Source organism: Bos mutus, chromosome 8 (genome assembly GCF_027580195.1).
Source record: "Bos mutus isolate GX-2022 chromosome 8, NWIPB_WYAK_1.1, whole genome shotgun sequence".
Taxonomy (NCBI): Eukaryota; Metazoa; Chordata; class Mammalia; order Artiodactyla; family Bovidae; genus Bos; species Bos mutus.
This window is the reverse complement of record NC_091624.1, coordinates 110708814-110736031: the sequence shown is the minus strand read 5'-3', so window position 1 is coordinate 110736031 and position 27218 is coordinate 110708814. Positions and strand designations below refer to the sequence as shown.

The following is a 27218-nucleotide window of genomic DNA, read 5'->3' as shown; positions in this document are numbered from 1 at the left end:
CAAATTAACAAAGATCAAACACAAAGAACAAATATTAAAAGCAGCAAGGGAAAAACAACAAATAACACACAAGGGAATTCCCATAAGGATAACAGCTGATCTTTCAATAGAAACTCTCCAAGCCAGGAGGGAATGGCAAGACATACTTAAAGTGATGAAAGAAAATAACCTACAGCCCAGATTATTGTACCCAGCAAGGATCTCATTCAAATATGAAGGAGAAATCAAAAGCTTTACAGACAAGCAAAAGCTGAGAGAATTCAGCACCACCAAACCAGCTCTCCAACAAATACTAAAGGGTATTCTCTAGACAGGAAACACAAAAAGGGTGTATAAATTAAAACCCAAAACAATAAAGTAAATGGCAACGGGATCATACTTATCAATAATTACCTTAAACGTAAATGGGTTGAATGCCCCAACCAAAAGACAAAGACTGGCTGAATGGATACAAAAACAAGACCCCTACATATGTTGTCTACAAGAGACCCACCTCAAAACAGGGGACACATACAGACTGAAAGTGAAGGGCTGGAAAAAGATTCTCCATGCAAATAGGGACCAAAAGAAAGCAGGAGTAGCAATACTCATATCAGATAAAATAGACTTTAAAACAAAGGCTGTGAAAAGAGACAAAGAAGGTCACTACATAATGATCAAAGGATCAATCCAAGAAGAAGATATAACAATTATAAATATATATGCACCCAACATAGGAGCACTGCAATATGTAAGACAAATGCTAACAAGTATGAAAGGAGAAATTAACAATAACACAATAATAGTGGGAGACTTTAATACCCCACTCACACCTATGGATAGATCAACTAAACAGAAAATTAACAAGGAAACACAAACTTTAAATGATACAATAGACCAGTTAGACCTAATTGATATCTATAGAACATTTCATCCCCAAACAATGAATTTCACCTTTTTCTCAAGCGCACACGGAACCTTCTCCAGGATAGATCACATCCTGGGCCATAAATCTAGCCTTGGTAAATTCAAAAAAAAAAAAAATCATTCCAAGCATCTTTTCTGACCACAATGCAGTAAGATTAGATCTCAACTCCAGGAGAAAAACTATTAAAAATTCCAACATATGGAGGCTGAACAACACGCTGCTGAATAACCAACAAATGACAGAAGAAATCAAAAAAGAAATCAAAATTTGCATAGAAACGAATGAAAATGAAAACACAACAACCCAAAACCTGTGGGACACTGTAAAAGCAGTCCTAAGGGGAAAGTTCATAGCAATACAGGCATACCTCAAGAAACAAGAAAAAAGTCAAATAAATAACCTAACTCTACACCTAAAGCAACTAGAAAAGCAAGAAATGAAGAACCCCAGGGTTAGTAGAAGGAAAGAAATCTTAAAAATTAGGGCAGAAATAAATGCAAAAGAAACAAAAGAGACCATAGCAAAAATGAACAAAGCCAAAAGCTGGTTCTTTGAAAGGATAAATAAAATTGACAAACCATTAGCCAGACTCATCCAGAAACAAAGGGAGAAAAATCAAATCAATAAAATTAGAAATGAAAATGGAGAGATCACAACAGACAACACAGAAATACAAAGGATCATAAGAAACTACTATCAGCAATTATATGCCAATAAAATGGACAACGTGGAAGAAATGGACAAATTCTTAGAAAAGTACAACTTCCAGAACTGGACCAGAAAGAAATAGAAAATCTTAACAGACCCATCACAAGCACAGAAACTGAAACTATAATCAGAAATCTTCCAGCAAACAAAAGCCCAGGTGCAGATGGCTTCACAGCTGAATTCTACCAAAAATTCAGAGAAGAGCTAACACCTATCCTACTCAAACTCTTCCAGAAAATTGCAGAGGAAGGTAAATTTCCAAACTCATTTATGAGGCCACCATCACCCTAATACCAAAACCTGACAAAGATGCCACAAAAAAAGAAAACTACAGGCAAATATCACTGATGAACATAGATGCAAAAATCCTTAACAAAATTCTAGCAATCAGAATCCAACAACACATTAAAAAGATCATGCACCATGACCAAGTGGGCTTTATCCCAGGATTGCAAGGATTCTTCAATATCTGCAAATCAATCAATGTAATACACCACATTAACAAATTGAAAAATAAAAACAATATGATTATCTCAATAGATGCAGAGAAAGCCTTTGACAAAATTCAACATCCATTTATGATCAAAACTCTCCAGAAAGAAGAAATAGAAGGAACATACCTCAACATAATACAAGCTATATATGACAAACCCACAGCAAACATCATCCTCAATGGTGAATAATTGAAAGCATTTCCTCTAAAGTCAGGAACAAGACAAGGGTGCCCACTTTCACCATTACTATTCAACATAGTTTTGGAAGTTTTGGCCACAGCAATCAGAGCAGAAAAAGAAATAAAAGGAATCCAAATTGGAAAAGAAGAAGTAAAACTCTCACTGTTTGCAGATGACATGATCCTCTACATAGAAAACCCTAAAGACTCCACCAGAAAATTATTAGAACTAATCAATGAATATAGTAAAGTTGCAGGATATAAAATCAACACACAGAAATCCCTTGCATTCCTATACACTAATAATGAGAAAACAGAAAGAGAAATTAAGGAAACAATTCCATTCACCATTGCAACAAAAAGAATAAAATACTTAGGAATATATCTACCTAAAGAAACTAAAGACCTATATATAGAAAGCTATAAAACACTGGTGAAAGAAATCAAAGAGGACACTATAGATGGAGAAATATACCATGTTCATGGATTGGAAGAATCAATATAGTGAATTTGAGTATACTACCCAAAGCAATTTATAGATTCAATGCAATCCCTATCAAGCTACCAACGGTATTCTTCACAGAGCTAGAACAAATAATTTCACAATTTGTATGGAAATACAAAAAAACCTCTAATAGCCAAAGCAATCTTGAGAAAGAAGAATGGAACTGGAGGAATCAACCTGCCTGACTTCAGGCTCTACTACAAAGCCACAGTCATCAAGACAGTATGGTACTGGCACAAAGACAGAAATATAGATCAATGGAACAAAATAGAAAGCCCAGAGATAAATCCACGCACATATGGACACCTTATCTTTGACAAAGGAGGCAAGAATATACAATGGATTAAAGACAATCTCGTTAACAAGTGGTGCTGGGAAAGCTGGTCAACCACTTGTAAAAGAATGAAACTAGAATACTTTCTAACACCATACACAAAAATAAACTCAAAATGGATTAAAGATCTAAATGTAAAATCAGAAACTATAAAACTCCTAGAGGAGAACATAGGCAAAACACTCTCCGACATACATCACAGCAGGATCCTCTATGACCCACCTCCAAGAATATTGGAAATAAAAGCAAAAATAAACAAATGGGACCTAATTAAACTTAAAAGCTTCTGCACAACAAAGGAAACTATAAGCAAGGTGAAAAGACAGCCTTCAGAATGGGAGAAAATAATAGCAAATGAAGCAACTGACAAACAACTAATCTCAAAAATATACAAGCAACTCCTACAGCTCAATTCCAGAAAAATAAATGACCCAATCAAAAAATGGGCCAAAGAACTAAATAGACATTTCTCCAAAGAAGACATACAGAGGGCTAACAAACACATGAAAAGATGCTCAACATCACTCATTATCAGAGAAATGCAAATCAAAACCACTATGAGGTACCATTTCATGCCAGTCAGAATGGCTGTGATCCAAAAGTCTACAAGCAATAAATGCTGGAGAGGGTGTGGAGAAAAGGGAACCATCGTACACTGTTGGTGGGAATGCAAACTAGTACAGCCACTATGGAGAACAGTGTGGAGATTCCTTAAAAAACTGGAAATAGAACTGCCTTATGACCCAGCAATCCCACTGCTGGGCATACACACTGAGGAACCAGAATTGAAAGAGACACGTGTACCCCAATGTTCATCACAGCACTGTTTATAATAGTCAGGACATGGAAGCAACCTAGATGTCCATCAGCAGATGAATGGATAAGAAAGCTGTGGTACATATACACAATGGAGTATTACTCAGCCATTAAAAAGAATACATTTGAATCAGTTCTAATGAGGTGGATGAAACTGGAGCCTATTACAGAGTGAAGTAAGCCAGAAAGAAAAACACCAATACAGTATACTAATGCATATATATGGAATTTAGAAAGATGGTAACAATAACCCTGTGTACGAGACAGCAAAAGAGACACAGATGTATAGAACAGTCTTTTGGACTCTGTGGGAGAGGGAGAGGGTGGGATGATTTGGGAGAATGGCATTGAAACATGTATAATATCATATATGAAACGAGTCGCCAATCCAGGTTCAATGCACGATACTGGATGCTTGGGGCTGGTGCACTGGGACGACCCAGAGGGATGGTATGGGGAGGGAGGAGGTAGGAGGGCTCAGGATGGGGAACACGTGTATACCTGTGGTGGATTCATTTTGATATAGGTCAAAACCAATACCATATTGTAAAGTTAAAAAATAATTAAAAAAAAAAAAAAAGAAACAGACTCACAGACTTAGAGATCAAACTGATGGTTACTGAGAAGAGTTGGGGGAGGTATAGTTCAGGAGTTTGGGATCCACATGTACACACTGCTATATTTAAAATGGATAACCAGTAAGGACCTGCTGTATAGAACAGGGAACTCTGCTCAATATTATGTAACAACCTAAATAGAAAAAGAATTTGAAAAAGAATGATTCATGTATATGCATAACTGAATCACTTTGCTGTATATCTGAAACTAACACAACGCTGTTAATCAACTCTACTCCAATATAAAATGAAAATTAAAAGAAAGACATTCACTGTCAATCTTTCATTAGGTATTTAATGTGAGAAAATTATTTCTATACTCTAAATATGCTTTGACAGGTGATGTGATAATACCACAAACAGATAGAGATATATAAACACCCTGTATCTCATAGGATTATTCTGAGAATTAAAACAGATTATTTAGAAAAGGAACTAGCAAAAACAGTTGTTACTATCACTAAATTTATTACCTCTTCTGAGACTGTCTCTGATAAATCTTATAGAAAAAGATGGAAAGAATGTTGAATTAAGTCATTTTGAGAAATAAAATAAAATGTGAAGACAAAACAATGAGAATTGTTCCTGTAAATTACCTCTTAAAATGTTTTTGTTTCTTTCTGTGCTTTGCATAACATATGCATAAGGTCTGAGGCTGTCAGATTCTTGCCCTGGTAGAAACATAACACTGACCCCCATCCTCTGGGTGAGTATGATTAAGAAGTTACAAAGGAGTGTTTGAGGTCATCTAGGCTTCCTTTGAAACAGGAAACATGGGCAATGCTTTTCCAAGAATAATTTCTACTTTCATGAGAGGCATCCAGAAAACCCTGTTTGAACACCAGTGTTAGCACTGTATTGAAGACAGACCTCAGCGAAAGAAGTTTAAGAAATCACAACATAAACATTCAGCTTCTTGCAGTGAGGGGGAAAATGTACACTACTTTGAAATCTTCACTTCATGGCAGTTAATATTATTAGTTAGAAATCAAAGGGTCATAGGATCAGAATCAGTGTGGTCCAATGTTTTGCTCTGAATTATAGTCAAGGACCATAGGTTAAGTAGAGGTCTGAATCCTCAACTGTCATTTCACAAAGGTATGCCATAGGTCAAAATTAGGATTTAAATACATTTGTCTTCTGTATTTAAGCAGGTGTACATCAGACTTTTTTGTGTGTGTGTGGGGTGGGGGGCGTCCAAAATCACTGCAGATGGTGATTGCAGCCAAGAAATTAAAAGACGCTTACTCCTTGGAAGGAAAGTTATGACCAACCCAGACAGCATATTAAAAAGCAGAGACATTACTTTGCCAACAAAGGTCCATCTAGTCAAGGTTATGGTTTTTCCAGTGGTCATGTATGGATGTGAGAGTTGGACTGTGAAGAAAGCTGAGCGCTGAAGAACTGATGCTTTTGAACTGTGATGTCGGAGAAGACTCTTGAGAGTCCCCTGGACTGCAAGGAGAGCCAATCAGTCCATCCTAAAGGAGATCAGTCCTGGGTGTTCATTGGAAGGACTGATGCTGAAGCTGAAACTCCAGTACTTTGGCCACCTCATGTGAAGAGTTGACTCATTGGAAAAGACGCTGATGCTGGGAAAGATTGAGGGCAGGAGGAGAAGGGGACGACAGAGGATGAGATGGCTGGATGGCATCACCGACTCGATGAACGTGAGTTTGAGTGAACTCCGGGAGTTGGTGATGGACGGGGAGGCCTGGCGTTCTGCAGTTCATGGGGTTGCAAAGAGTCGGACATTACTGAGCGACTGAACTGAACTGAACACTACTTAGAGTATCAATTTCACTTCTTAGAGTATCAATTTCACTTCTCAACTTCCAATTCTTTTACTCTCTGAGTTCAAATAGGGATCAAAGTAGCAAGTGGATGGATCTGTTATATCTGTTCTGGGAAGCTGATGCAGGTCACTCTCAACCGACTAAACCTAGTCGTTCAGGTAATGTATTTCCTCCTTAAACAACACAAGTCTTTAATAAACAGATAAAAAATTCTATTTTTCAATGAAGTAGTCTAGATTACTTAAAAGTAAAGCAATAATTGCTTATCAGGGTAGGAGAAATTCTATATTCAGATTGAGATTTGCTAAAGTTGGAATCCATTCAATTTGTATTTTTTAAAAGCCAGAAAATTACCTTGTTGGGGATATTTAATTAAAGGAAACAATGAAAGCATAGTGCCTCTGTTGAATGTGCCATTTTACTGGGCTGTAAATAAAATTCCTGGTGAGTTTTGAAGTCTAAAGAGCTTCCTAGAATTTAAGGACAGCATCTAGACAGGAAAAAGGCTGATGATGAAATTTCTTCTCCTTCCTCATGTTTCTGGATGTCCTTAAAATTGATATCCATCATCACAAATACATAGGGGCTTCCCTGATAACTCAGTTGGTGAAGAATCCACCTGGTTTGATTCCTAGGTTGGGAAGATCTGCTGGAGAAGGGATAGGCTACCCATTCCAGTATTCTTGGGCTTCCCTAGTGGCTCAACTGGTAAAGAATCTGCCTGCAATACAGGAGACCTGGGTTCAAGTCCTGGCTTGGGAAGATTCCCCTAGAGAAGGGAAAGGCTACCCACTCCAGTCCATGGGATCACAAAGAGTCAGATACCACTGAGAGACTTTCACTTCACTTTCACTTCACTGCATCACAAATAAAAATGAGTTTTACCTATCATCCATTTTGACCTGATGACATTTTCAGAACACTATATTCAAAAACTATGGAAGATGTATTTTTCCAAAAACACATGGCACATTCATTCAAATAGGCCGTAAAACAAGCCCCAACATTTTAAAATAAATGAAATTATACAGGAATAACTTATCTGACTACAATGTAATTACGTTAGATACCAATAGTGATAACATATCTAGAAAAAAACAAGTATTTATAAATTAAAATAGCACACTTCTAGCTAATCCCTTGTCAAAGAAGAATGATGAGGTATTTTACAAAATACGTCTAATTAAATGGGGAAGAAACAACCAGTAGATGCAAATTTGTGATGTGCCACTAAAGCAATGATTAAAACTAAATTTTAAATGTTCAAAATCATAAAGAATAAAGGTCTTGACCTGAGGTTCCAATTTAATAAATGAGGGGAAAAAACATAAAGAGACTCCAAGAGAAAGAAATAACAAATATAAGTAGAAATTAATGAATTTTTTAAGAAAACAGACAAACACTTGAGAAAATAACAAAACCAGGGCTTCCCTGATGGCTTGCTGCTGCTGCTGCTGCTGCTGCTAAGTCGCTTTAGTCGTGTCCAACCCTGTGCAACCCCATAGATGGCAGCCCACCAGGCTCCGCCATCCCTGGGATTCTCCAGGCAAGAACACTGGAGTGGGTTGCCATTTCCTTCTCCAATGCATGAAAGTGAAAAGTGAAAGTGAAGTTGCTCAGTCGTTTGCAACTCTTACCGACCTCATGGTCTGCAGCCTTCCAGGCTCCTCCATCCATGGGATTTTCCAGGCAAGAGTACTGGAGTGGGGTGCCATCACCTTCTCCAATGGCTTAGTGGTAAAGAATCCGCCCGCCAATCCAGAAGACAGGGGTTCAGTCCCTGGGTCAGGGGAGCCACAATTATTGAGCCCAAGAGCCTCAACTACTGAGCCCACATGCTGCAACTACTGAAGCTCATGAGCCCTAGAGCCTGTGCTCTGCAATAAGAGAAGCCACAGCAATGAGAGGCCTGAGCACCACAACTAGAGTGGCCCCTGTTCCCTGAAAAACCTGCTCAACAGTGAAGACCCAGCAAGACAACAACAAAAAAAGCTAAGGCCGGGTCCTTGAAAACATCAACAAAACTAATAAACCACTTGGTAAATTAATCCATAAGATGGGACAGAAGTCATAAATTACCAATATAAAGAATTTATATAATATTTAATATTATATAAAGAATATAAATTTACTAGGTCAGTATAATACTGATATGGAAATAGCCTGACAGACATTATAAAAGAAAGAAAATTACACATCAGTATCTTTCATGGATGAATATATGCACACACAAAATATTAGGAAATCAAATCCACTTATATATCTTTTTAAAAAATATGGCCAAGTAGAATTTTCCCAGGAATAAAAGGTTGAATTCATACTCCAAATTCAGTCAATGTAATACACGAAATTAAAAAAATAAGAGGAAAAGCATATAACAATGCAGATAGATAAAGCACTTGAAAAAACTTAACACCCATTTATGATTAAAATTCTCAGGAAACTAGTAATAAAGGGGATTTATTCAATCTTGATAAAGGTAGCCATTTCCTTCTCCAGGGAAGCTTCCCGACTGAGGGATTGAACGCGGGTCTCCCGCATCATAGACAGACGCTTTACTATCTGAGCCACCAGGGAAGTCACAAAATAACTACAGATAACACAATATCAAACGGTGAAATAACACTTTCCCTTTAACATCAAGAAGAGAGTGAAGATGCTTATTCACTCTACTTCAACCCGTACTGAAGGAATCAGCCAATTTAATAATACAAGGAAAAAGACATAAAATTGAAGAAGAAGTAATAAGAACATATTTATTCACTAAAGACATGTGGAAAATCTTAAGAAATGTACAAGTGAATGACTAAAATTAATGAGCTTGTTTAGCAAGATTGTAGGATAATAGGTCAATATGCAAAAATCGATTATATTTCTATACACTAGCAGCAAAAGATGAAGAAATTAAAAGTTCAGTGAATAATTTTTAATGAAATATCTGTAAATATATTTAATAAAAGATGCTCAAGACCTCCACACTTAAAACTACAAACAACTGGTGATGGAAACTAGAGAGGATCTAAATAAATGGAGATATAGACCATGTTCATTCATTGAAAGACTCTACAGCTATAATGAATATAATTCCATCAAGCTTTTAAAAAAAAACACACAAATTCAGAAGCTGACTGTAAAATTTATGTGGAGGTGCATATTCTTCTTTAATTTTATGTCTTTTTCCTTGTATTATTAAATTGGCTGATTCCTTCAGTAAGGGTTGAAGTAGAGTGAATAAACATCTTCACTCTCTTCTTGATGTTAAAGGGAAAGTGTTATTTCACCATTGGATATTGTGTTATTTGTAGTTATTTTGTGACTTCCCTGGTGGCTCAGATGGTAAAGCGTCTGTCTACAATGCAGGAGACCTGGGTTTCGTATATGTATGGATCATTTTATTATCTTCTATGAATTGACTTTTCTAATCCTTTGCCTGTTTCTCTACTCTTATATCTTTTTCTTAAGGACAAGAATTCACAGTCATATTGAGGAATAGTCAAAGCTGAACACAGGACAAACAATCTTCCCTGGGGGGAGAAGATCCCCTGGAGGAGGGCATGGCAACCCATTCCAGTATTCCTACCTGGGAAATCCCATAGACAGAGGAGCTGGCAGGCTACAGTCCATGGGGTCACAAAGAGTCAGACACACTAAGAACGACTAAGAAGGGCACAGAACAAAATTGATTTCAAGACTTACTATAAAGTTATATTGATTAGGACATTGTGATACTGGGAACAAACAAAGTTAAGTCCATTTTTGAAACAGAGTAGACAACCCAGAAGTAAACTGACATATACCATCATTTGATTTTTTACCAAAACAACAAGAACAAAGTAATCCACTGAAGAAAAAAGAAATCTTCTCAACAGTAGATACTGGAATAACTGGACCTCAAACTCTAACTCAAACCACATACACAAAAAATTTAATTCAAAATATATCTTAGACTCAAGTTCAAAAGTTGAAACTATATACTCCTAGAACTAAATATGATTATATAATTAAGAGGCTTTATTTTTTTTAGTGATACAGGAACAACTATTAAAGTATGATGAATTAGATTTCATCAGAAAAGCTGTCTGGTCATCTGAAGAAGATATCATTAAGAAAATCAAGTGGCAAGCCACAGACTGGGAGAACATATTTCCATAACATAAAGGATTGCCTTGTTTTATTCCATTTTACTTTATTGTGTTTCATAGATATTGCACATTTTACAAAATTGAATGTTTTGGCAACCTTACATTGAGCAATTCTATCACTAACAACAAAATTTGCTGTTCCAACAAAATTTGCTCCTTTTATATCTCTGTGTCACATTTTGGTAATTCTCACAATATTTCAAACTGTCATTATTATTCAATGTATTATGGTGATCTATAAACAAAGATCTTTGATGTTACTATCGTAATTGTTTAGTGGAACCATGAACTGTACCCAGAAAAGACTGTGACCTTAATAAACATGTCAGTACTGACTGCTCCACCTGATGGAAAAGTACAACAAAATCAAGGCTGTTTTCATGTCTGCTAACACAATACCCATTCTTCAGCCCATGGATCAAGGAGTCATTTCTCAATGACATCTTTTTTTTTTTTTTAAGAAATACATTCTGTAGGGATACAGCTGCCACAGATAGTGATTCCTCTGATGGACGTGGGAAAAGTAACCTGTAAGCTTTCTGGAAAGCTTCACTACTCTAGATGCCATTAAGAATACTTGTGATTCAGGGGAAGTGGTCCAGATATCAACATTAACAGGAGTTAATGGAGAAGGTGATTCCAACCCTCATGGATCACTTTGACAGGTTCAGCCATTCAGTGGAAGAAGTAACAGCAGATGTGGTGGGAACAGCAAGAGAGAGGGGACACATGTGCACCTGTGACCAATTCAAGGTGAGGTATGGCAAAAAAAAAAACACAAAAATTAGCTAAAATTAGCTAAAATTAGGCTAAAGGAATTAGCCTCTGATTAAAATAAATTAATTTTTAATTTATATTTATTTTAATTAGAGGCTAATTACTTTACAATATGGTATTGGTTTTGCCATACATCAACATGAATCCACCATGGGTGCACACGTGTTCCCCATCCTGAAGCCCCCTCCCACCTCCCTCCCCATACCATCCCTCTGGGTCATCCCTGTACATCAGCCCCAAGCATCCTGTATCCTGCATCGAACCTGGACTGGTGACTCGTTTCTTATATGATATTATACATGTTTCAATGCCATTCTCCCAAATCATCCCACCCTCTCCCTCTCCCACAGAGTCCAAAAGACTGTTCTATACATCTGTGTCTCTTTTGCTGTCTCGCATACAGGGTTATCGTTACCATCTTTCCTGGGATTTCTTTGGAGGGAATGATGCTAAAGCTGAAACTCCAGTACTTTGGCCACCTCATACGAAGAGTTGACTCATTGGAAAAGACTCTGATGCTGGGAAGGATTGGGGGCAGGAGGAGAAGGGGACGACAGAGGATGAGATGGCTGGATGGCATCACTGACTCAATGGACGTGAGTCTGAGTGAACTCCAGGAGTTGGTGAGGGACAGGGAGGCCTGGCGTGCTGCGATTCATGGGGTCGCAAAGAGTTGGACACGACTGAGTGACTGATCTGATCTGATCTGATACTGTATTGGTGTTTTTTCTTTCTGGCTTACTTCACTCTGTATAATAGGCTCCAATTTCATCCACCTCATTAGAACTGATTCAAATGTATTCTTTTTAATGGCAGTCCATTCTGAAGGAGATCAGCCCTGGGATTTCTTTGGAGGGAATGATGCTAAAGCTGAAACTCCAGTACTTTGGCCACCTCATGCGAAGAGTTGACTCGTTGGAAAAGACTCTGATGCTGGGAGGGATTGGGGGCAGGAGGAGAAGGGGACGACAGAGGATGAGGTAGCTGGATGGCATCACTGACTCGATGGACGTGGGTCTGGGTGAACTCCAAGAGTTGGTGATGGACAGGGAGGCCTGGCGTGCTGCAATTCATGGGGTCGCAAAGAGTCGGACACGACTGAGCGACTGAACTGAACTGAACTGAACTGAATACTCCATTGTGTATATGTACCACAGCTTTCTTATCCATTCATCTACCAATGGACATCTAGGTTGCTTCCATGTCCTGGCTATTATAAACAGTGCTGCAATGAACATTGGGGTACACGTGTCTCTTTCAATTCTGGTTTCCTCAGTGTGTATGCCCAGCAATGGGATTGCTGGGTCATAAGGCAGTTCTATTTCCAGTTTTTTAAGGAATCTCCACACTGTTCTCCATAGTGGCTGTACTAGTTTGCATTCCCTTTTCTCCACACCCTCTCCAGCATTTATTGCTTGTAGACTTTTGGATCGCAGCCATTCTGACTCGTGTGAAATGGTACCTCATTGCAGTTTGATTTGCATTTCTCTGATAATGAGTGATGTTGAGCATCTTTTCATGTGTTTGTTAGCCATCTCTATGTCTTCTTTGGAGAAATGTCTATTTAGTCCTTAACAGACCCATCACAAGCAAGGACATTGAAACTGTAATCAGAAATCTTCCAGCAAACAAAAGCCCAGGTCCAGACGGCTTCACAGCTGAATTCTACCAAAAATTTAGAGAAGAGCTAACACCTATCCTACTCAAACTCTTTCAGAAAATTGCAGAGGAAGGTAAACTTCCAAACTCGTTCTATGAGGCCACCATCACCCTAATACCAAAACCTGACAAAGATGCCACAAAAAAAAAAAAAAAAAAAACTACAGGCTGATATCACTGATGAACATAGATGCAAAAATCCTTAACAAAATTCTAGCAATCAGAATCCAACCACACATTAAAAAGATCATGCACCATGACCAAGTGGGCTTTATCCCAGGATTGCAAGGATTCTTCAATATCCACAAATCAATGTAATATATCACATTAACAAATTGAAAAATAAAAACCATATGATTATCTCAATAGATGCAGAGAAAGCCTTTGACAAAATTCAACATCCATTTATGATAAAAACTCTCCAGAAAGCAGGAATAGAAGGAACATACCTCAACATAAAAAGAGCTATATATGACAAACCCACAGCAAACATTATCCTCAATGGTGAAAAATTGAAAGCATTTCCTCTAAAGTCAGGAACAAGACAAGGGTACCCACTCTCATCACTACTATTCAACATAGTTTTGGAAGTTTTGGCCACAGCAATCAGAGCAGAAAAAGAAATAAAAGGAATCCAAATTGGAAAAGAAGAAGTAAAACTCTCACTATTGCAGATGGCATGATCCTCTACATAGAAAACCCTAAAGACTCCACCAGAAAATTACTAAAGCTAATCAATGAATATAGTAAAGTTGCAGGATATAAAATCAACACACAGAAATCCCTTGCATTTCTATACACTAATAATGAGAAAATAGAAAGAGAAATTAAGAAAACAACTCCACTCACCATTGCAACAAAAAGAATAAAATACTTAGGAATATATCTACCTAAAGAAACTAAAGACCTATATATAGAAAACTATAAAACACTGGTGAAAGAAATCAAAGAAGACACTAATAGATGGAGAAATATACCATGCTCATGGATTGGAAGAATCAATATAGTGAAAATGAGTATATTACCCAAAGCAATCTATAGATTCAATGCAATCCCTATCAAGCTACCAACAGTATTCTTCACAGAGCTAGAACAAATAATTTCACAATTTGTATGGAAATACAAAAAACATCAAATAGCCAAAGCAATCTTGAGAAAGAAGAATGGAACTGGAGGAATCAACCTGCCTGACTTCAGGCTCAGTAGAGCCTGAAGCTAGTCATCAAAGACAGTATGGTACTGGCACAAAGACAGAAATATAGATCAATGGAACAAAATAGAAAACCCAGAGATAAATTCACGCACCTATGGACACCTTATCTTTGACAAAGGAGGCAAGAATATACAATGGATTAAAGACAATCTCTTTAACAAGTGGTGCTTGGAAAGCTGGTCAACTGCATGTAAAAGAATGAAACTAGAACACTTTCTAACCATACACAAAAATAAACTCAAAATGGATTAAAGATCTAAATGTAAGACCAGAAACTATAAAACTCCTAGAGGAGAACATAGGCAAAACACTCTCCGACATAAATCACAGAAGGATCCTCTATGACCCACCTCCAAGAATATTGGAAATAAAAGCAAAAATAAACAAATGGGACCTAATTAAACTTAAAAGCTTCTGCACAACAAAGGAAACTATAAGCAAGGTGAAAAGACAGCCTTCAGAATGAGAGAAAATAATAAAAAATGAAGCAACTGACAGACAACTAATCTCAGAAATATACAAGCAACTCCTGCAGCTCAATTCCAGAAAAATTAATTTTTAAAAATAAATAAAAATAAATGTCTCCCCAAAAAAAATTTAAAAAGAAGAAGAAGAAGAAGAAAGAAACAGCAAGAGAACTAAAATGAGAAATGGAGCCTGAGGGTGTGATTATTTGCTGCAATTTGATCATAAAACTCGAACAGAGGAGTTGCTTTTTATGGATAAGCAAAGAGAATGGCTTCTTGAGATGGAATCTATTCCTGGTGGAGATGCTGTGAAGATTGTGGAAAAGGAAGCAAAGGATTTAGAACATGTCTTAAACTTAGGTGATAAAGCAGAGGCACAGTTTTAGAGGACAGACTCCAATTTTGAAAGAAGTTCTCCTGTGAGTTAGATCACATGGCATCTCAAGCTACAGAGAAATTGTTCATGAAAGGAAGAGTCAATTCAATTCTACAAACTTCAGTGTTGTCTTATTTCAAGAAATCTCCATAGCCACCCCACCCTTCAGTAACTACCACCCTGATCAGTCAGCAGCCACCAAGGCCACAGCCCCCCACCAGCAAAAACATTATGACTCACAGAAGGCCCAGATGGTGGTTAGCATTTTAATTAACAAAGTATTTCTAATTAAGGTATGAACAATGTTTACTTAACTTATATGCAGAACACATCATGCAACATGCTGGGCTGGATGAAGCACAAGCTGGAATCAAGATTGCCAGAAGAAATATCAGTAACATCATATATGCAAATGACACAAGCCTAATGGCAGAAAGCAAAGAGGAACTAAAGAGCTTCTTGATGAAAGTGAAAGAGGGGAATGAAAGGTTGGCCTAAAACTCAACATTCAGAAAACTAAGATCATGGCTTCTGGTCCCATCACTTCATGGCAAATAGATGGGGAAACAATGGCAACAGTGACAGATTTTCTTTTCTTGGGCTCCAAAATCACTGCTGATGGTGACTGCAGCCATGAAATTAAAAGACGCTTACTCCTTGGAAGGAAAGTTATGACCAACCTAGACAGCATATTAAAAAGCAGAGACATTACTTTGCCAACAAAGGTCTGTCTAGTCAAAGCTATGGTTTTTCCAGTGGTCATGTATGGATGTAAGAGTTGGACCACAAGAAGGCTGAGTGCCAAAGAATTGATGCTTTTGAACTGTGGTGTTGGAGAAGACTCTTGAGAGTCCCTTGAACTGCAAACAGATCAAACCAGTCCATCCTAGAGGAAATCAATCCTGAATATTCATTGCAAGGACTGATGATGAAGCTGAAGCTCCAATACTTTGGCTACCTGATGCTAAGAGCTGACTCATTAGAAAAGACTCTGATGCTGGGAAAGACTGAAGGCAGGAGAAGGGATGACAGAGGATGAGATGGTTGGATGGCATCACCAACTCAATGGATATGAGTTTGAGAAAGCTCTGGGAGATAGTGAAGGAGAAGGAAGCCTGGCATGCTGCAGGCCATGGGGTGAAGTGAAGTGCAAGTCGCTTAGTCATGTCCAACTCTTTGCAACCCCATGGACTAATAGACAATGAAATAAGAAAGAATGAACACATGTATACCTGTGGCGGATTCATTTTGATATTTGGCAAAACTAATACAATTATGTAAAGTTTAAAAATAAAATAAAATTAGAAAAAAAAGAAAGAAAGAATGAGGAGACAGAGCCAAAGCAAAAACAACACCCAGTTGTGGATGTGATGGGTGATGGAAGTAAAGTCCAATGCTGTAAAGAACATTATTGCATAGGAACCTGGAATGTTAGGTCCATGAATCAAGGCAAATTACAAGTGCTCAAACAGGAGATGGCAAGGGTGAACATCGACATTTTAGGGATCAGAGAACTAAAATGGACTGGAATGGATGAGTTTAATTCTGATGACCATTATATCTACTACCACCGGGAAAAATCCCTTAGAAGAAACTGAGTAGCTCTCATAGTTAACAAAAGAGTCCAAAATGCAGTACTTGGGTGCAATCTCAAAAATGCCAGAATGACCTCTGTTCGTTTCCAAGGCAAGCCATTCAATATCACAGTAATCCAAGTCTATGCTCCAACCAGTAATGCAGAAGAAGCTGAAATTGAAAGATTCTGTGAAGACCTACAAGACCTTCTAGAACTAACACCCAAAAAAGATGCCCTTTTCATCATAGGGGACTGGAATGCAAAAGTAGGAAGCCAAGAGATATCTGGAATAACAGGCAAATTTGGCCTTGGAGTACAGAATGAAGTAGGGCAAAGGATAATAGAATTTTGCCAAGAGAATACACTGGTCATAGCAAACACCCTCTTCCAACAACACAAGAGAAGACTCTACCCATGAACATCACCAGATGGTCAATACTGAAATCAGATTGATTATATTTTTCACAGCCAAAGATGGAGAAACTCTATACAGTCAAAAATACAAGACTGGGACCTGCTTGTGGCTCAGATCATGAACTCCTTTTTGCCAAACTCAGACTTAAAATGAAGAAAGTAGGGAAAACCACTAGACCATTCAGGTATGACCTAAATCAAATCCCTTACGATTTTACAGTGGAAGTGATAAATAGATTCAAGGAATTAGATCTGATAGAGTGCCTGAGAACTATGGATGGAGGTTCATGACATTGTACAGGAGACAGGGATCAAGATCATCCCCAAGAAAAAGAAATGCAGAAAGGCAAAATGGCTGTCTGACAAGGCCTTACAAATAGCTGAGAAAAGAAGACAGGCAAAAGGCAAAGGAGAAAAGGAAAGATATACTCATTTGAATGCAGAGTTCCAAAGAATAGCAAGGAGAGATAAGAAAGCCTTCCTCAATGATCAATGCAAAGAAATAAAGGAAAACAATAGAATGAGAAAGACTATTAAGAAAACTAAAGATACCAAGGGAATATTTCATGTAAAGATGGGCACATAAAGGATAGAAATGGTATGGACCTAACAGAAGCAGACGATATTAAGAAGAGGTGGGAAGAAAACACAGAAGAACTATACAAAAAAGATCTTCATGACCCAGATAATCACCATGGTGTGATCACTCACCTAGAGCCAGACATCCTGGAATGCGAAGTCAAGTGGGCCTTAGGAAGCATCAGTACGAACAAAGCTAGTGGAGGTGACGGAATTCCAGTTGAGCTCTTTCAAATCCTAAAAGATGATGCTGTGAAAGTGTTGCACTCAATATGCCAGCAAATTTGGAAAACTCAGCAGTGGCTACAGGACTGGAAAAGGACAGTTTTCATTCCAATCCCCAAAAAAGGCAATGCCAAAGAATGCTCAAACTACTGCACAATTGCGCTCATCTCACATGCTAGCAAAGTAATGCTCAAAATTCTCCAAGCCAGGCTTCAACAGTACGTGAACCATGAAATTTAATATGTTCAAACTGGATTTAGAAAAGGCAGAGGAACCAGAGATCAAATTGCCAACATCCGTTGAATCATCACAAAGGCAAGAGAGTTCCAGAAAAACATCTACTTCCGCTTTATTGACTATGTCAAAGCCTTTGACTGTGTGGATAACCACAAACTGTGGAAAATTCTTCAAGAGATGGGAATACCAGACCACCTGACATGCCTCCTGAGAAATCTATATGCAGGTCAAGAAGCAACAGTTATAATTGGACATGGGACTGGTTCCAAATTGGAAAAGCAGTATGTCAAGGTTGTATATTGTCACCCTACTTATTTAACTTATATGTAGAGTACATCATACTAAATGCTGGCTGCAGGAAGCACAAGCTGGAATCAAGATTGCTGAGAGAAATATTAATAACTTCAGATCTGCAGATGACACCACCCTTATGGAAGAAAGTGAAGAGGAACTAAAGAGCTTCTTGATGAAAGTGAAAGAGGAGAGTGAAAAAGTTGGCTTAAAACTCAACATTCAGAAAACTAAGATCATGGCATCCGGTCCCATGACTACATGGCAAATAAATGGAGAAACAATGGAAACTGAGATACTTTCTTTTCTTTGGCTCCAAAATCACTGCTAATGGTGACTGCAGCCATGAAATTAAAAGATGCTTACTCCTTGGAAGAAAAGCTGTGAGCAACCTAGACAGCATATAAAAAAGAAGAGACATTACTTTGCCAAGAAAGGTCCATCTAGTCAAGGCTATGGTTTTTCCAGTAGTCAAGTATTAATGTGAGAGTTGTGCCATAAAGAAAGCTGAGCACCTAAGAATTGATACTTTTGAACTGTGGTGTTGGAGAAGACTCTTGAGAGTCCCTTGGACTTCAGGGAGATCAAATCAGTCAACCCTGAAAGAAATGTACCCTGAACGTTCATTGGAAGGACTGATGCTGAAGCTGAAACTCAAATATTTTGGCCACCTGATGGGAAGAACTGACTCACTGGTAAAGACCCTGATTCTGGGAAAGTTTGAAGGCAGGAGGAGAAGAGGATGACAGAGGATGAGATGGTTGGATGGCATCACCAACTCGAACGACATGAGTCTGAGCAAGTTCCAGGAGTTGGTGATGGACAGGGAAGCCTAGCATGCTGCAGTCCATGGGGTCGCAAAGAGTTGGACACAACTGAGTGACTGAACTGAACATTTGCAACTTCCTTTGAAATGTGTCCCTCTCCATCTTCTTTTTAACAAATGATTGATGGGTGACTAGAGGCATAGAAAATTTATAGCCATATGTAAAGCAAATATAATAAAACGTAATCATAGAATTAGATGGTGGGGCTATGGATACTTGTGGCACACCTTTCAACTTTCTATGTTTGCAAATTTTTGTAATAAAATGTTGAAAACTGAAGAATGGTTTTCTTTGAGTACTGAGATTATGGGTTATATATTTTCTGCAAATCTCCATTCATTATAATGATATACTTTATTTTAGGTAAAGTAGTTTAAAAGTAAGTTAAGAGATTTTAATTTTTATTTTCAAAGAATTAAAAAGACATCAGTCTATAATCATATAAAATTTCTCAGAGCTGAAAATGTATTTAAACTAGAAATCAATAACAGAAATATAACTGGAAAATCCAAAATAACTGGAGCTTAACACTTTTCTAAGTAACACATGGACCAAAGAAGATATCTCATGAGAAATTTTAGAATATTTTGAACTAAATTAAAGTTAAAATATAACATCAAAATTTGTGAAATGCAGTGAAAACAATTCTTAGAAGGAAATTTATAGTATTAAATGCCTACATTAGAAAAGAAAGATCTAAAATCAGTAATCCAAGCTTCTACTTCAGAAAACTAGGCCACTAGTGCAAGCCCAGTGCCAAGGTCACCTCCGGAACTGACTCTGTGTCACTGTTGACAAAAGGCCCCTGATCATCACCAGCAAGCTTCCTGACTCCAAGTTAGGTAAAAGGCCCACCTAAGTGCTCACCCTACAGTGCCCTAACCAATCGCCTAATGCCAACCTTACAGCATGAATTTTATTTGCCTTGAGGCTATAAAAACTGGCTACTAAACCACAGAAACTGTTAATTCTCCCTGGTCTGTCAGGAGGTCAGTCCTTTGAGCTCTCAGTGCCCTCCTTATCTCTGCTCTTTGCTCTTAATAAACTCACTTCCTTCTGCAATGCTGTGTCTGGAAATTCTTTTCCAGCCTGTGCTTGTACTGCCATGACAGAAAGAAAAGAGCAAAATTAGTCCAAAATTAACAAAAGAAAATAAATAAATAGTAAGAATTGCAGCAGAAATCAATGAGGTTGAAAACAGGATATTAGCATACAAAAACAATAAAACCAAGACCTGGTTTTTTGAGAAGTTCAGAAATTGATAAGCCACTAAGCCAGGCTAACTAAGGGAAAGAGAGAGAGGACAAAAATTACTAATATCAAAAATGAAGAGGGAACATTCATGACAATCCTATGGACATAATAGGATAATCACAGAACACTGTGAACAAATGTACACCAATAAATTTGATTACCTAGATGAACTGCACCCATCTCTTGAAAGGCACAATCTTCTAAAACTCACACAAGAAGAAATAAGCCATATGAATAGGCCTCTATCTACTAAAGACATTCAATCAATAATCAATAACCTTACAAAGCAGAAAATTTCAGACACAGATAGACTCACTGATGAATTCTACCCAACAGTTAAGGAAGTAGTTATACCAATTGTCTAAAGTCTCTTTCAGAGGACAGAGGTAGAGGAAATACATCCCACTTCATCCTGTGAGGTCAGCATTACCCTAATACCAAAACAGGAAAAGACACTGCAGGAAAAGAAAACTACAGACCAACATGTATCATGAACACAGACTGAAGAGTCCTCAACAAAATCATGGCAAATCAAATTCAACAATGTATAAAAAGAATTCTATTTCACAACCAAGTGGGATTTACCCCAGGTATGCAAGGATGGTTTAAAATTCATCAACTGGCTAAGGAAGAAACATCAAATGATCATATCAACAGATGAAGAGAAAACATTTGACAAAAGCCAACACCCACTCATGATTTTTAAAAATCAATAAATTATGAATAAAGGGGAACTTCCTCAACTAGATAAAGACCATGTACAAAAAACTTAGAGGAAACATTATACTTAACAATGAGAATCCCACAGACAGAGGATCATGGCGGGCCCTGGTCCACAGGATCACAAAGAGTTGGACATGACTGAAGCAACTTAGCAAGCACAAGAAACTCAAAGCTTCCCCACTGAGATCAGCTGCAGAGAAAGGCTACCCCTCTCACCACTCCTCTTCAGCATGACACTTGAAGTCCTGGCTAGTTCATTAAGACTATCTGAAGAGAACTATGCAAACTGTCCTTCATGTCTCATAAAATCTGCGAGACAGCATTCTACCAGGTAGAAGAAGCTACTGTCCCTGTTGAATGACTTCTCATGTAAGCATGCGACAAGCAAGGAGTCTCCATTAATCACAAAAGTTAGATTCGACAAAATCATTTAGTAAACTGGAATATATATAATAAAAATCAACCAGTTAAAATAAATGTTACAGATTTATGACTATATTTTCTACAAGGACATTGTTGCTATTATTATTTTTATTATCAGCATCATTGTTGTTGTAGTTATATCAACAGCTACTCTTTGTTGAGTCAGTTCAGTTGCTCAGTAGTGTCTGACTCTTTTCAATCCCATGCACTGCAGCATTCCAGCTTCACTGTTCATCACCAACTCCATTAGCTTGCTCAAACTCATGTCCATCAAGTTGGTGACAGCATCTGACCATCTCATCCTCTGTTGTCCCCTTCTTTTCCTCCCTTCAATCTTTCCCAGCATCAAGGTCTTTTCCAGTAAGTCAGTTCTTCCCATCAGGTAGTCAGAGAATTGGAGCTTCAGCATCAGTCCTTCCAATGAATATTTGACTGGGGATCGAACTAGGGTCTCCAGCATTGGAAAGTGGATTCTCAACCACTGGACTACCAGGGAAGTCCTCTTTGTTGAGTACTTATCATAGCAGGCAGTCTGCTATGAATTTCAAAAATAACCTCATTTCAGCATTACAACTATCTTACATAAAGACACAATGCAGTTACTATTTCATAACAAGAAAAACTGGGCTCAGTGGGACAAAGTAATATGTCCAGTGCTAAAAGGCAGAGCCAGGATCTAAACTTAAAATCTGGTTCTAAGGCCATTATTCTGGATACAAACATATGTAATATATATGCATGCAAAACATCAGAAATCTGATTCATTTTGGAAACCATCTGGTAATGACACCTGTTGACAGCCATAGGGAAAATAATGTTTTCCCACCATCACCAAATTGCTCTAAGTAAATATGCTGAATGATCATTTATGTGTTTATCACTTTATAGATACACAGATACACAGAGCAGAAAATTTCACAGCACATTATTTTTTGTTTCAAAGTACTTACCTAGCTTTTGCTATTTCACTCAGTATTAATTTAGTCATTTTCCTGAAAAATACTGCACGATATGCTAACTTTAAAAAAGAATTATTGTGAACCATCAATACTTTCAAAATAAACACATAGTTTACTTATTGTTAGGGAAAGAAGAGAGGGCAATCCAATTATTTTTAATACTGTTGAATCTGAGTATCTCACAATATTGTGGTTTTATAAACTATAAATGTCAAAGACTGAAAACTACCCCATTGTGGTTGCTATTTGGACCTTAGACTAGAATATTTACTAAATGTGGCTAATGTCTTTTATTTTGTCACCTCTAAGTTGACTATATTTTATGTAAATAGCACTCTTGGGAAAAAAAGAAAAGTCAAAAATGCACTTATACTTAAAACAACAAAGAGAATGAGCAAAAACACTAATGGTAACAAACTTTATGGAATAAACAATCTGGTGCCTAAGATGGACACTAATCAAATAATTACACAAAAAATTTAATCAATCATAAATATGACAAATGACACAGAGCTCAAAGGTAGCTTCCTTGAAGGTTTTGAGCCTAACAGCTGAAGAATCAGTACTCCCTTGTAATCTGTCCCATAAAGAGAGTAAAGAGTGACAGAGGGAGGGTTCAAGATGGTCACACAGGAAGAGCCTGAGTTCACTTCCTCCCAAGGACACAACAAACCTACAACTAATACAATAATTCCCTAAATTGGATAAGCAGCCTCCACAACAAAGGGTAAAAAGACAGCCTCAGGATGAGCAGAAGAGCAGAGAGAAAGTTTTGCTGAGAAAAAAGCCACAGCCCAGCCTCAGGACATGCGATACCTTTCAAGAAAAAGGAAGGATGACCCCAAGGTCAGAACCTCAAGGCCAGAAGGCAGAGCCCAGAGCCACAGAGGATTGTTTGCTAGAAAATTTAATTTCTTAGGACCAACCAGTAACTTCTTTTTTTTCCTTTCATTTTCTTCTTTTCTGAACAGGGATGTTCATAACTGGTACGCTGACCCTGTCACAATGTTCCATCTTGGGCACAGATAACCTGCCTTCTAGCTCCAAGCTACTTTGATGGAAAGGAGTGAGAATCAAAGGCTGAGAATGGTTCATATGCAGCAGCCTCACCCATACCTGATTTAAATAATTTAGCTGATGATATTTGTATGTCTTGAGCTGATAAGATTTAGATTAAAGTTTGGACTTGAGGTGATACCATCATGGATTGAGGCTTTGGGGGACTTTGGGATGGGGTGACTATATTTTTCATGTGAAATATATGTGAGTTTTTCTGGGCAGAGAGTGGACTGTAGTAGACAAATAAATGGCCCCCAATGAATGAAGTCCATGCCCTAATCTGCAGGACCTGTGAATATTACCTTAGATGGCCAAAAGAACTTGCATATGTCATTCATTCATTTAAGGACTTTGAGATGGGAAATTATCCTGGATTATCCAAGAGGCCCAATATGATCTCAGGCAGATGGTTAGAGAGGAAAAAAGTGCCATGCTACTGGCTTAGAGATGGGGGTGGGCACATGACAGGTATTGAGGAACCTCTACAAGCTGGAAAAGACAAGGAAACAAATCCCCCCAAACCCCCTGATGTAACACAGCCCTGCTAACACCTTGACTTTAGACTTCTGATTTTCAGAATTGCAAGAAAACAAATTTGTGCGTTTTAATCCAATAAGTTAGTTGGAATTTGTTACAACAACAATAAGAATTCAGTACAAATAACATTTACCATCAACTCCATTAAAATAACCAATCCACTTCCATCTTTGAAACACCTGTGAGAATGAGCCCACACCCCACTTCACTTCCTCTCTTTCCCTGTGGAAACTTGCAGGGTGTACACGCTCCATCTCTACTCCTTCCTCTTCAAACTCCTGAAGGCAGTTGAGCTGACCTACCTTTAGACTGAATCTGCATAGAGCTCCTCTGCCAAACACCACCAGCGACGAGCTATGGACGGCCAAACCCAAACAGCCCTGTTTAGTTCTTCAGTTACTGACCTGTTGTCAATATCTGAGATTTTCATGGCATTTCTTCTTTGAAAGGGTCTCTTCTCCCTTGACTTCAGCTACACTATTCCCTTCCAAATCTGCTCTTCTTATTACATCTCTGTGTGCATGCTCAGTCCCTCAGTGTGTCAGACTCTGTGACGCCATGGACTGTAGCCCGCCAGGCTCCCCTCTCCATGGTTTCTCCAGGCAAGAGTGCTGGAGTGGGTTGTCATTTCCTTCTCCAGGGTATCTTCCCAACCCAGGGATGGAACCTCTCAGCCCACAGTGGCCTCTGGATCACACACAGCTGAATTCTATGTTCCTTTTGTATCACCCGTTCCCTTGATGAGAACGAGCTCTGCATTTTGTCTGCCCAAGTACTTCCTCCCACATGTAAGCCTAATTACGTAACTCCCTGGTTTAAAATCCATTAACCATACTTCATAGTTTTCAGATTACATCTGCCTGTTCATATTTCAGCTCTTTTTAGTGCTCCCAAACACCATAGCTTCGTGGTGACAAATGAGTATTCTGATTCAGATGATCTGTCTCATACCAGCTCCCCTACATAATTAGCTCCAAGGATAGCAGTTGAGGTAGGGAATTGGCCTCAAATTCTCATCTGTGAAATCAATCCAGACAATATGGTCCAATTCATGGAGGTGTTAAATGAGTAAATGAATTAGTTCTTGTAAAGAAGCCAAGGACAAAGCAATAGGATGCACGTATTATTGTTGTTGTTGTTGCTCTTATATTATTATTATTCTCTTCAGGAACCATGAATGGGGCACTAGATTGGGGGCCGTTCCCTGAGCTGTGAGGAGGATGCAGGTCTTAGTGCCTTGGGGTCTTTTTGCTTGCTGTTTGGGGTTTTTTCTTTTTTGGTTTTTCAGCAGGTTTCTGTTTAATCATTGTGGCTTCCCAGGTGACTCAGTGGTAAAGAAATCCGCCTGCCAATGCAGGAGACACAGCTTCCATCGCTGGGTCAGAAAGATACCCTAGAGAAGGAAATGGCAACCCACTCCAGTATTCTTGCCTGGGAAATCCCATGGACAGAGGATCCTGGTGGGCTATAGTCCATGGGGTCACAAAGAGTCGGACACGACTGAGCAACTAAACAACAACATTTAATCATTAAATTATTTTTTCTAAAAACATTTTCTAAAAATATCTAAAATTCCAAAGTTCAATATCTAATTTAGAGTTACATAGCATGTGGAACAAAACTGGGAAAGAAGTATGTCAAGGCTGTATATTGTCACCCTGCTTATTTAAATTATACACAGAGTACAAGATGTGAAATGCCCAGCTGGGTAATTCACAAGCTGGAATAAGGATTGCCTGGAGAAATATCAACAACCTCAGATATACAGATGATACCACTCTAATGGCAGAAAGCAAAGAGGAACTTAAGAGCCTCTTGATGAGAATGAAAGAGGAGAGTGAAAAGGTTGGCTTAAAACTCAACATTCAGGGGGAGGAGCTAAGACGGCAGAGGAATAGGACGGGGAGACCACTTTCTCCCCCACAAATTCATCAAAAGAACATTTAAACGCCAAGTAAATTCCACAAAACAACTTCTGAATGCCCACAGAGGACATCAGGCACCCAGAAAAGCAACCCATTGTTTTCGAAAGGAGGTAGGAAAAAATATAAAAGACAAAAAAAGAGATAAAAGAGGGAGGGACGGAGCTCCGTCCCGGGAAGGGAGTCTTAAAAAGAGAGAAGTTTCCAAACACCAGGAAACACTCTCACTGCTGAGTCTGTGCCGAGCCTTGGAAGCACAGAGGGCAACATAACAGGGAGGAAAAAGAAATAAACAATTAAAACCCACAGATTAAGAGCCCAACGGTAACTCCCCCAGCGGAGAAGCAGCACAGACGCCTGCACCCACCACTAGCAAGCGGGGGCTGGGCAGGGAGGCAGGGCGTGGGCTGCATCGCTTAGAGTAAGGATCTGGCCTGAATGCCCCGAGTGCTACCTGAGTGAACTAATTTGGGCTAGCAAACCAGACTGTGGGATATCTACCATGCGAAAAGCCAGCCCTAACCTAAGACACCGCCAGGCCCGCACATGGAACAAAGGACTGAACAGAGATAGCCAGCTGCAGACCATCCCCCTCCGGTGACAGGCAGCCAGAGCCAGAAGGGGGCAATTGCAGCCCCAGAGAGACATTATCTACAAAACTGTAAGCAGGCTTCTTTGCTAACTAAGACTTCTTGGGGTTCTGGACGGTCAACATCCACCTGAGAAGGTGCGCCAATTGCACACCCAGAAAACCGAGCGGCAGGGAGGCGATAAGTTGCAGCAACCGCGCTCGCCAAACACCTCATCACCTGAGCTGCTCAGACCTGGGAAGGGCACAAAATGCAGGTCCAACAGAGTCTGCGCCTCTAAGGACTACCCGAGTGCCGGAACCTGAGCAGCTTAGACCTGGGAGGTGCAGGCAGCCCAGGGCCAGCCTCGGATGGTTCCCAGCAGAGCAACCTAGAGCCTGAGCAGTGTGCGCAGGGAGCCTACATGCGCCGTGAGCAGGGGCAGGCCCAGTGTGGCTGAGGCACTGCGAGCACACGCCAGTGTTACTTGTTTGCAGCGTCCCTCCCTCCCCACAGCGCGACTGAACAAGTGAGCCTAAAAAAAAAAAAAAAAAAGTGTCATCCACCACCCTCTTTGTATCAGGGCAGAAATCACACTGAAGAGACCAGAAAACAGAAGAAGCTATAACAGAG

At 38.8% G+C, this 27218-nt stretch overlaps 1 protein-coding gene across 1 annotated transcript in view; it reads right to left on the bottom strand.

Annotated features, from left to right (window-relative positions):
• Positions 1-27218, bottom strand: part of LOC102270938 (DExD/H-box helicase 60) — a 135120-nt gene that overhangs the window by 82972 nt on the left and 24930 nt on the right. Inside the window, 3 exon segments of the mRNA XM_070374953.1 lie at positions 21470-21526; positions 21528-21563; positions 22490-22557. Coding sequence (XP_070231054.1) covers positions 21470-21526; positions 21528-21563; positions 22490-22557 — 161 coding nt within the window.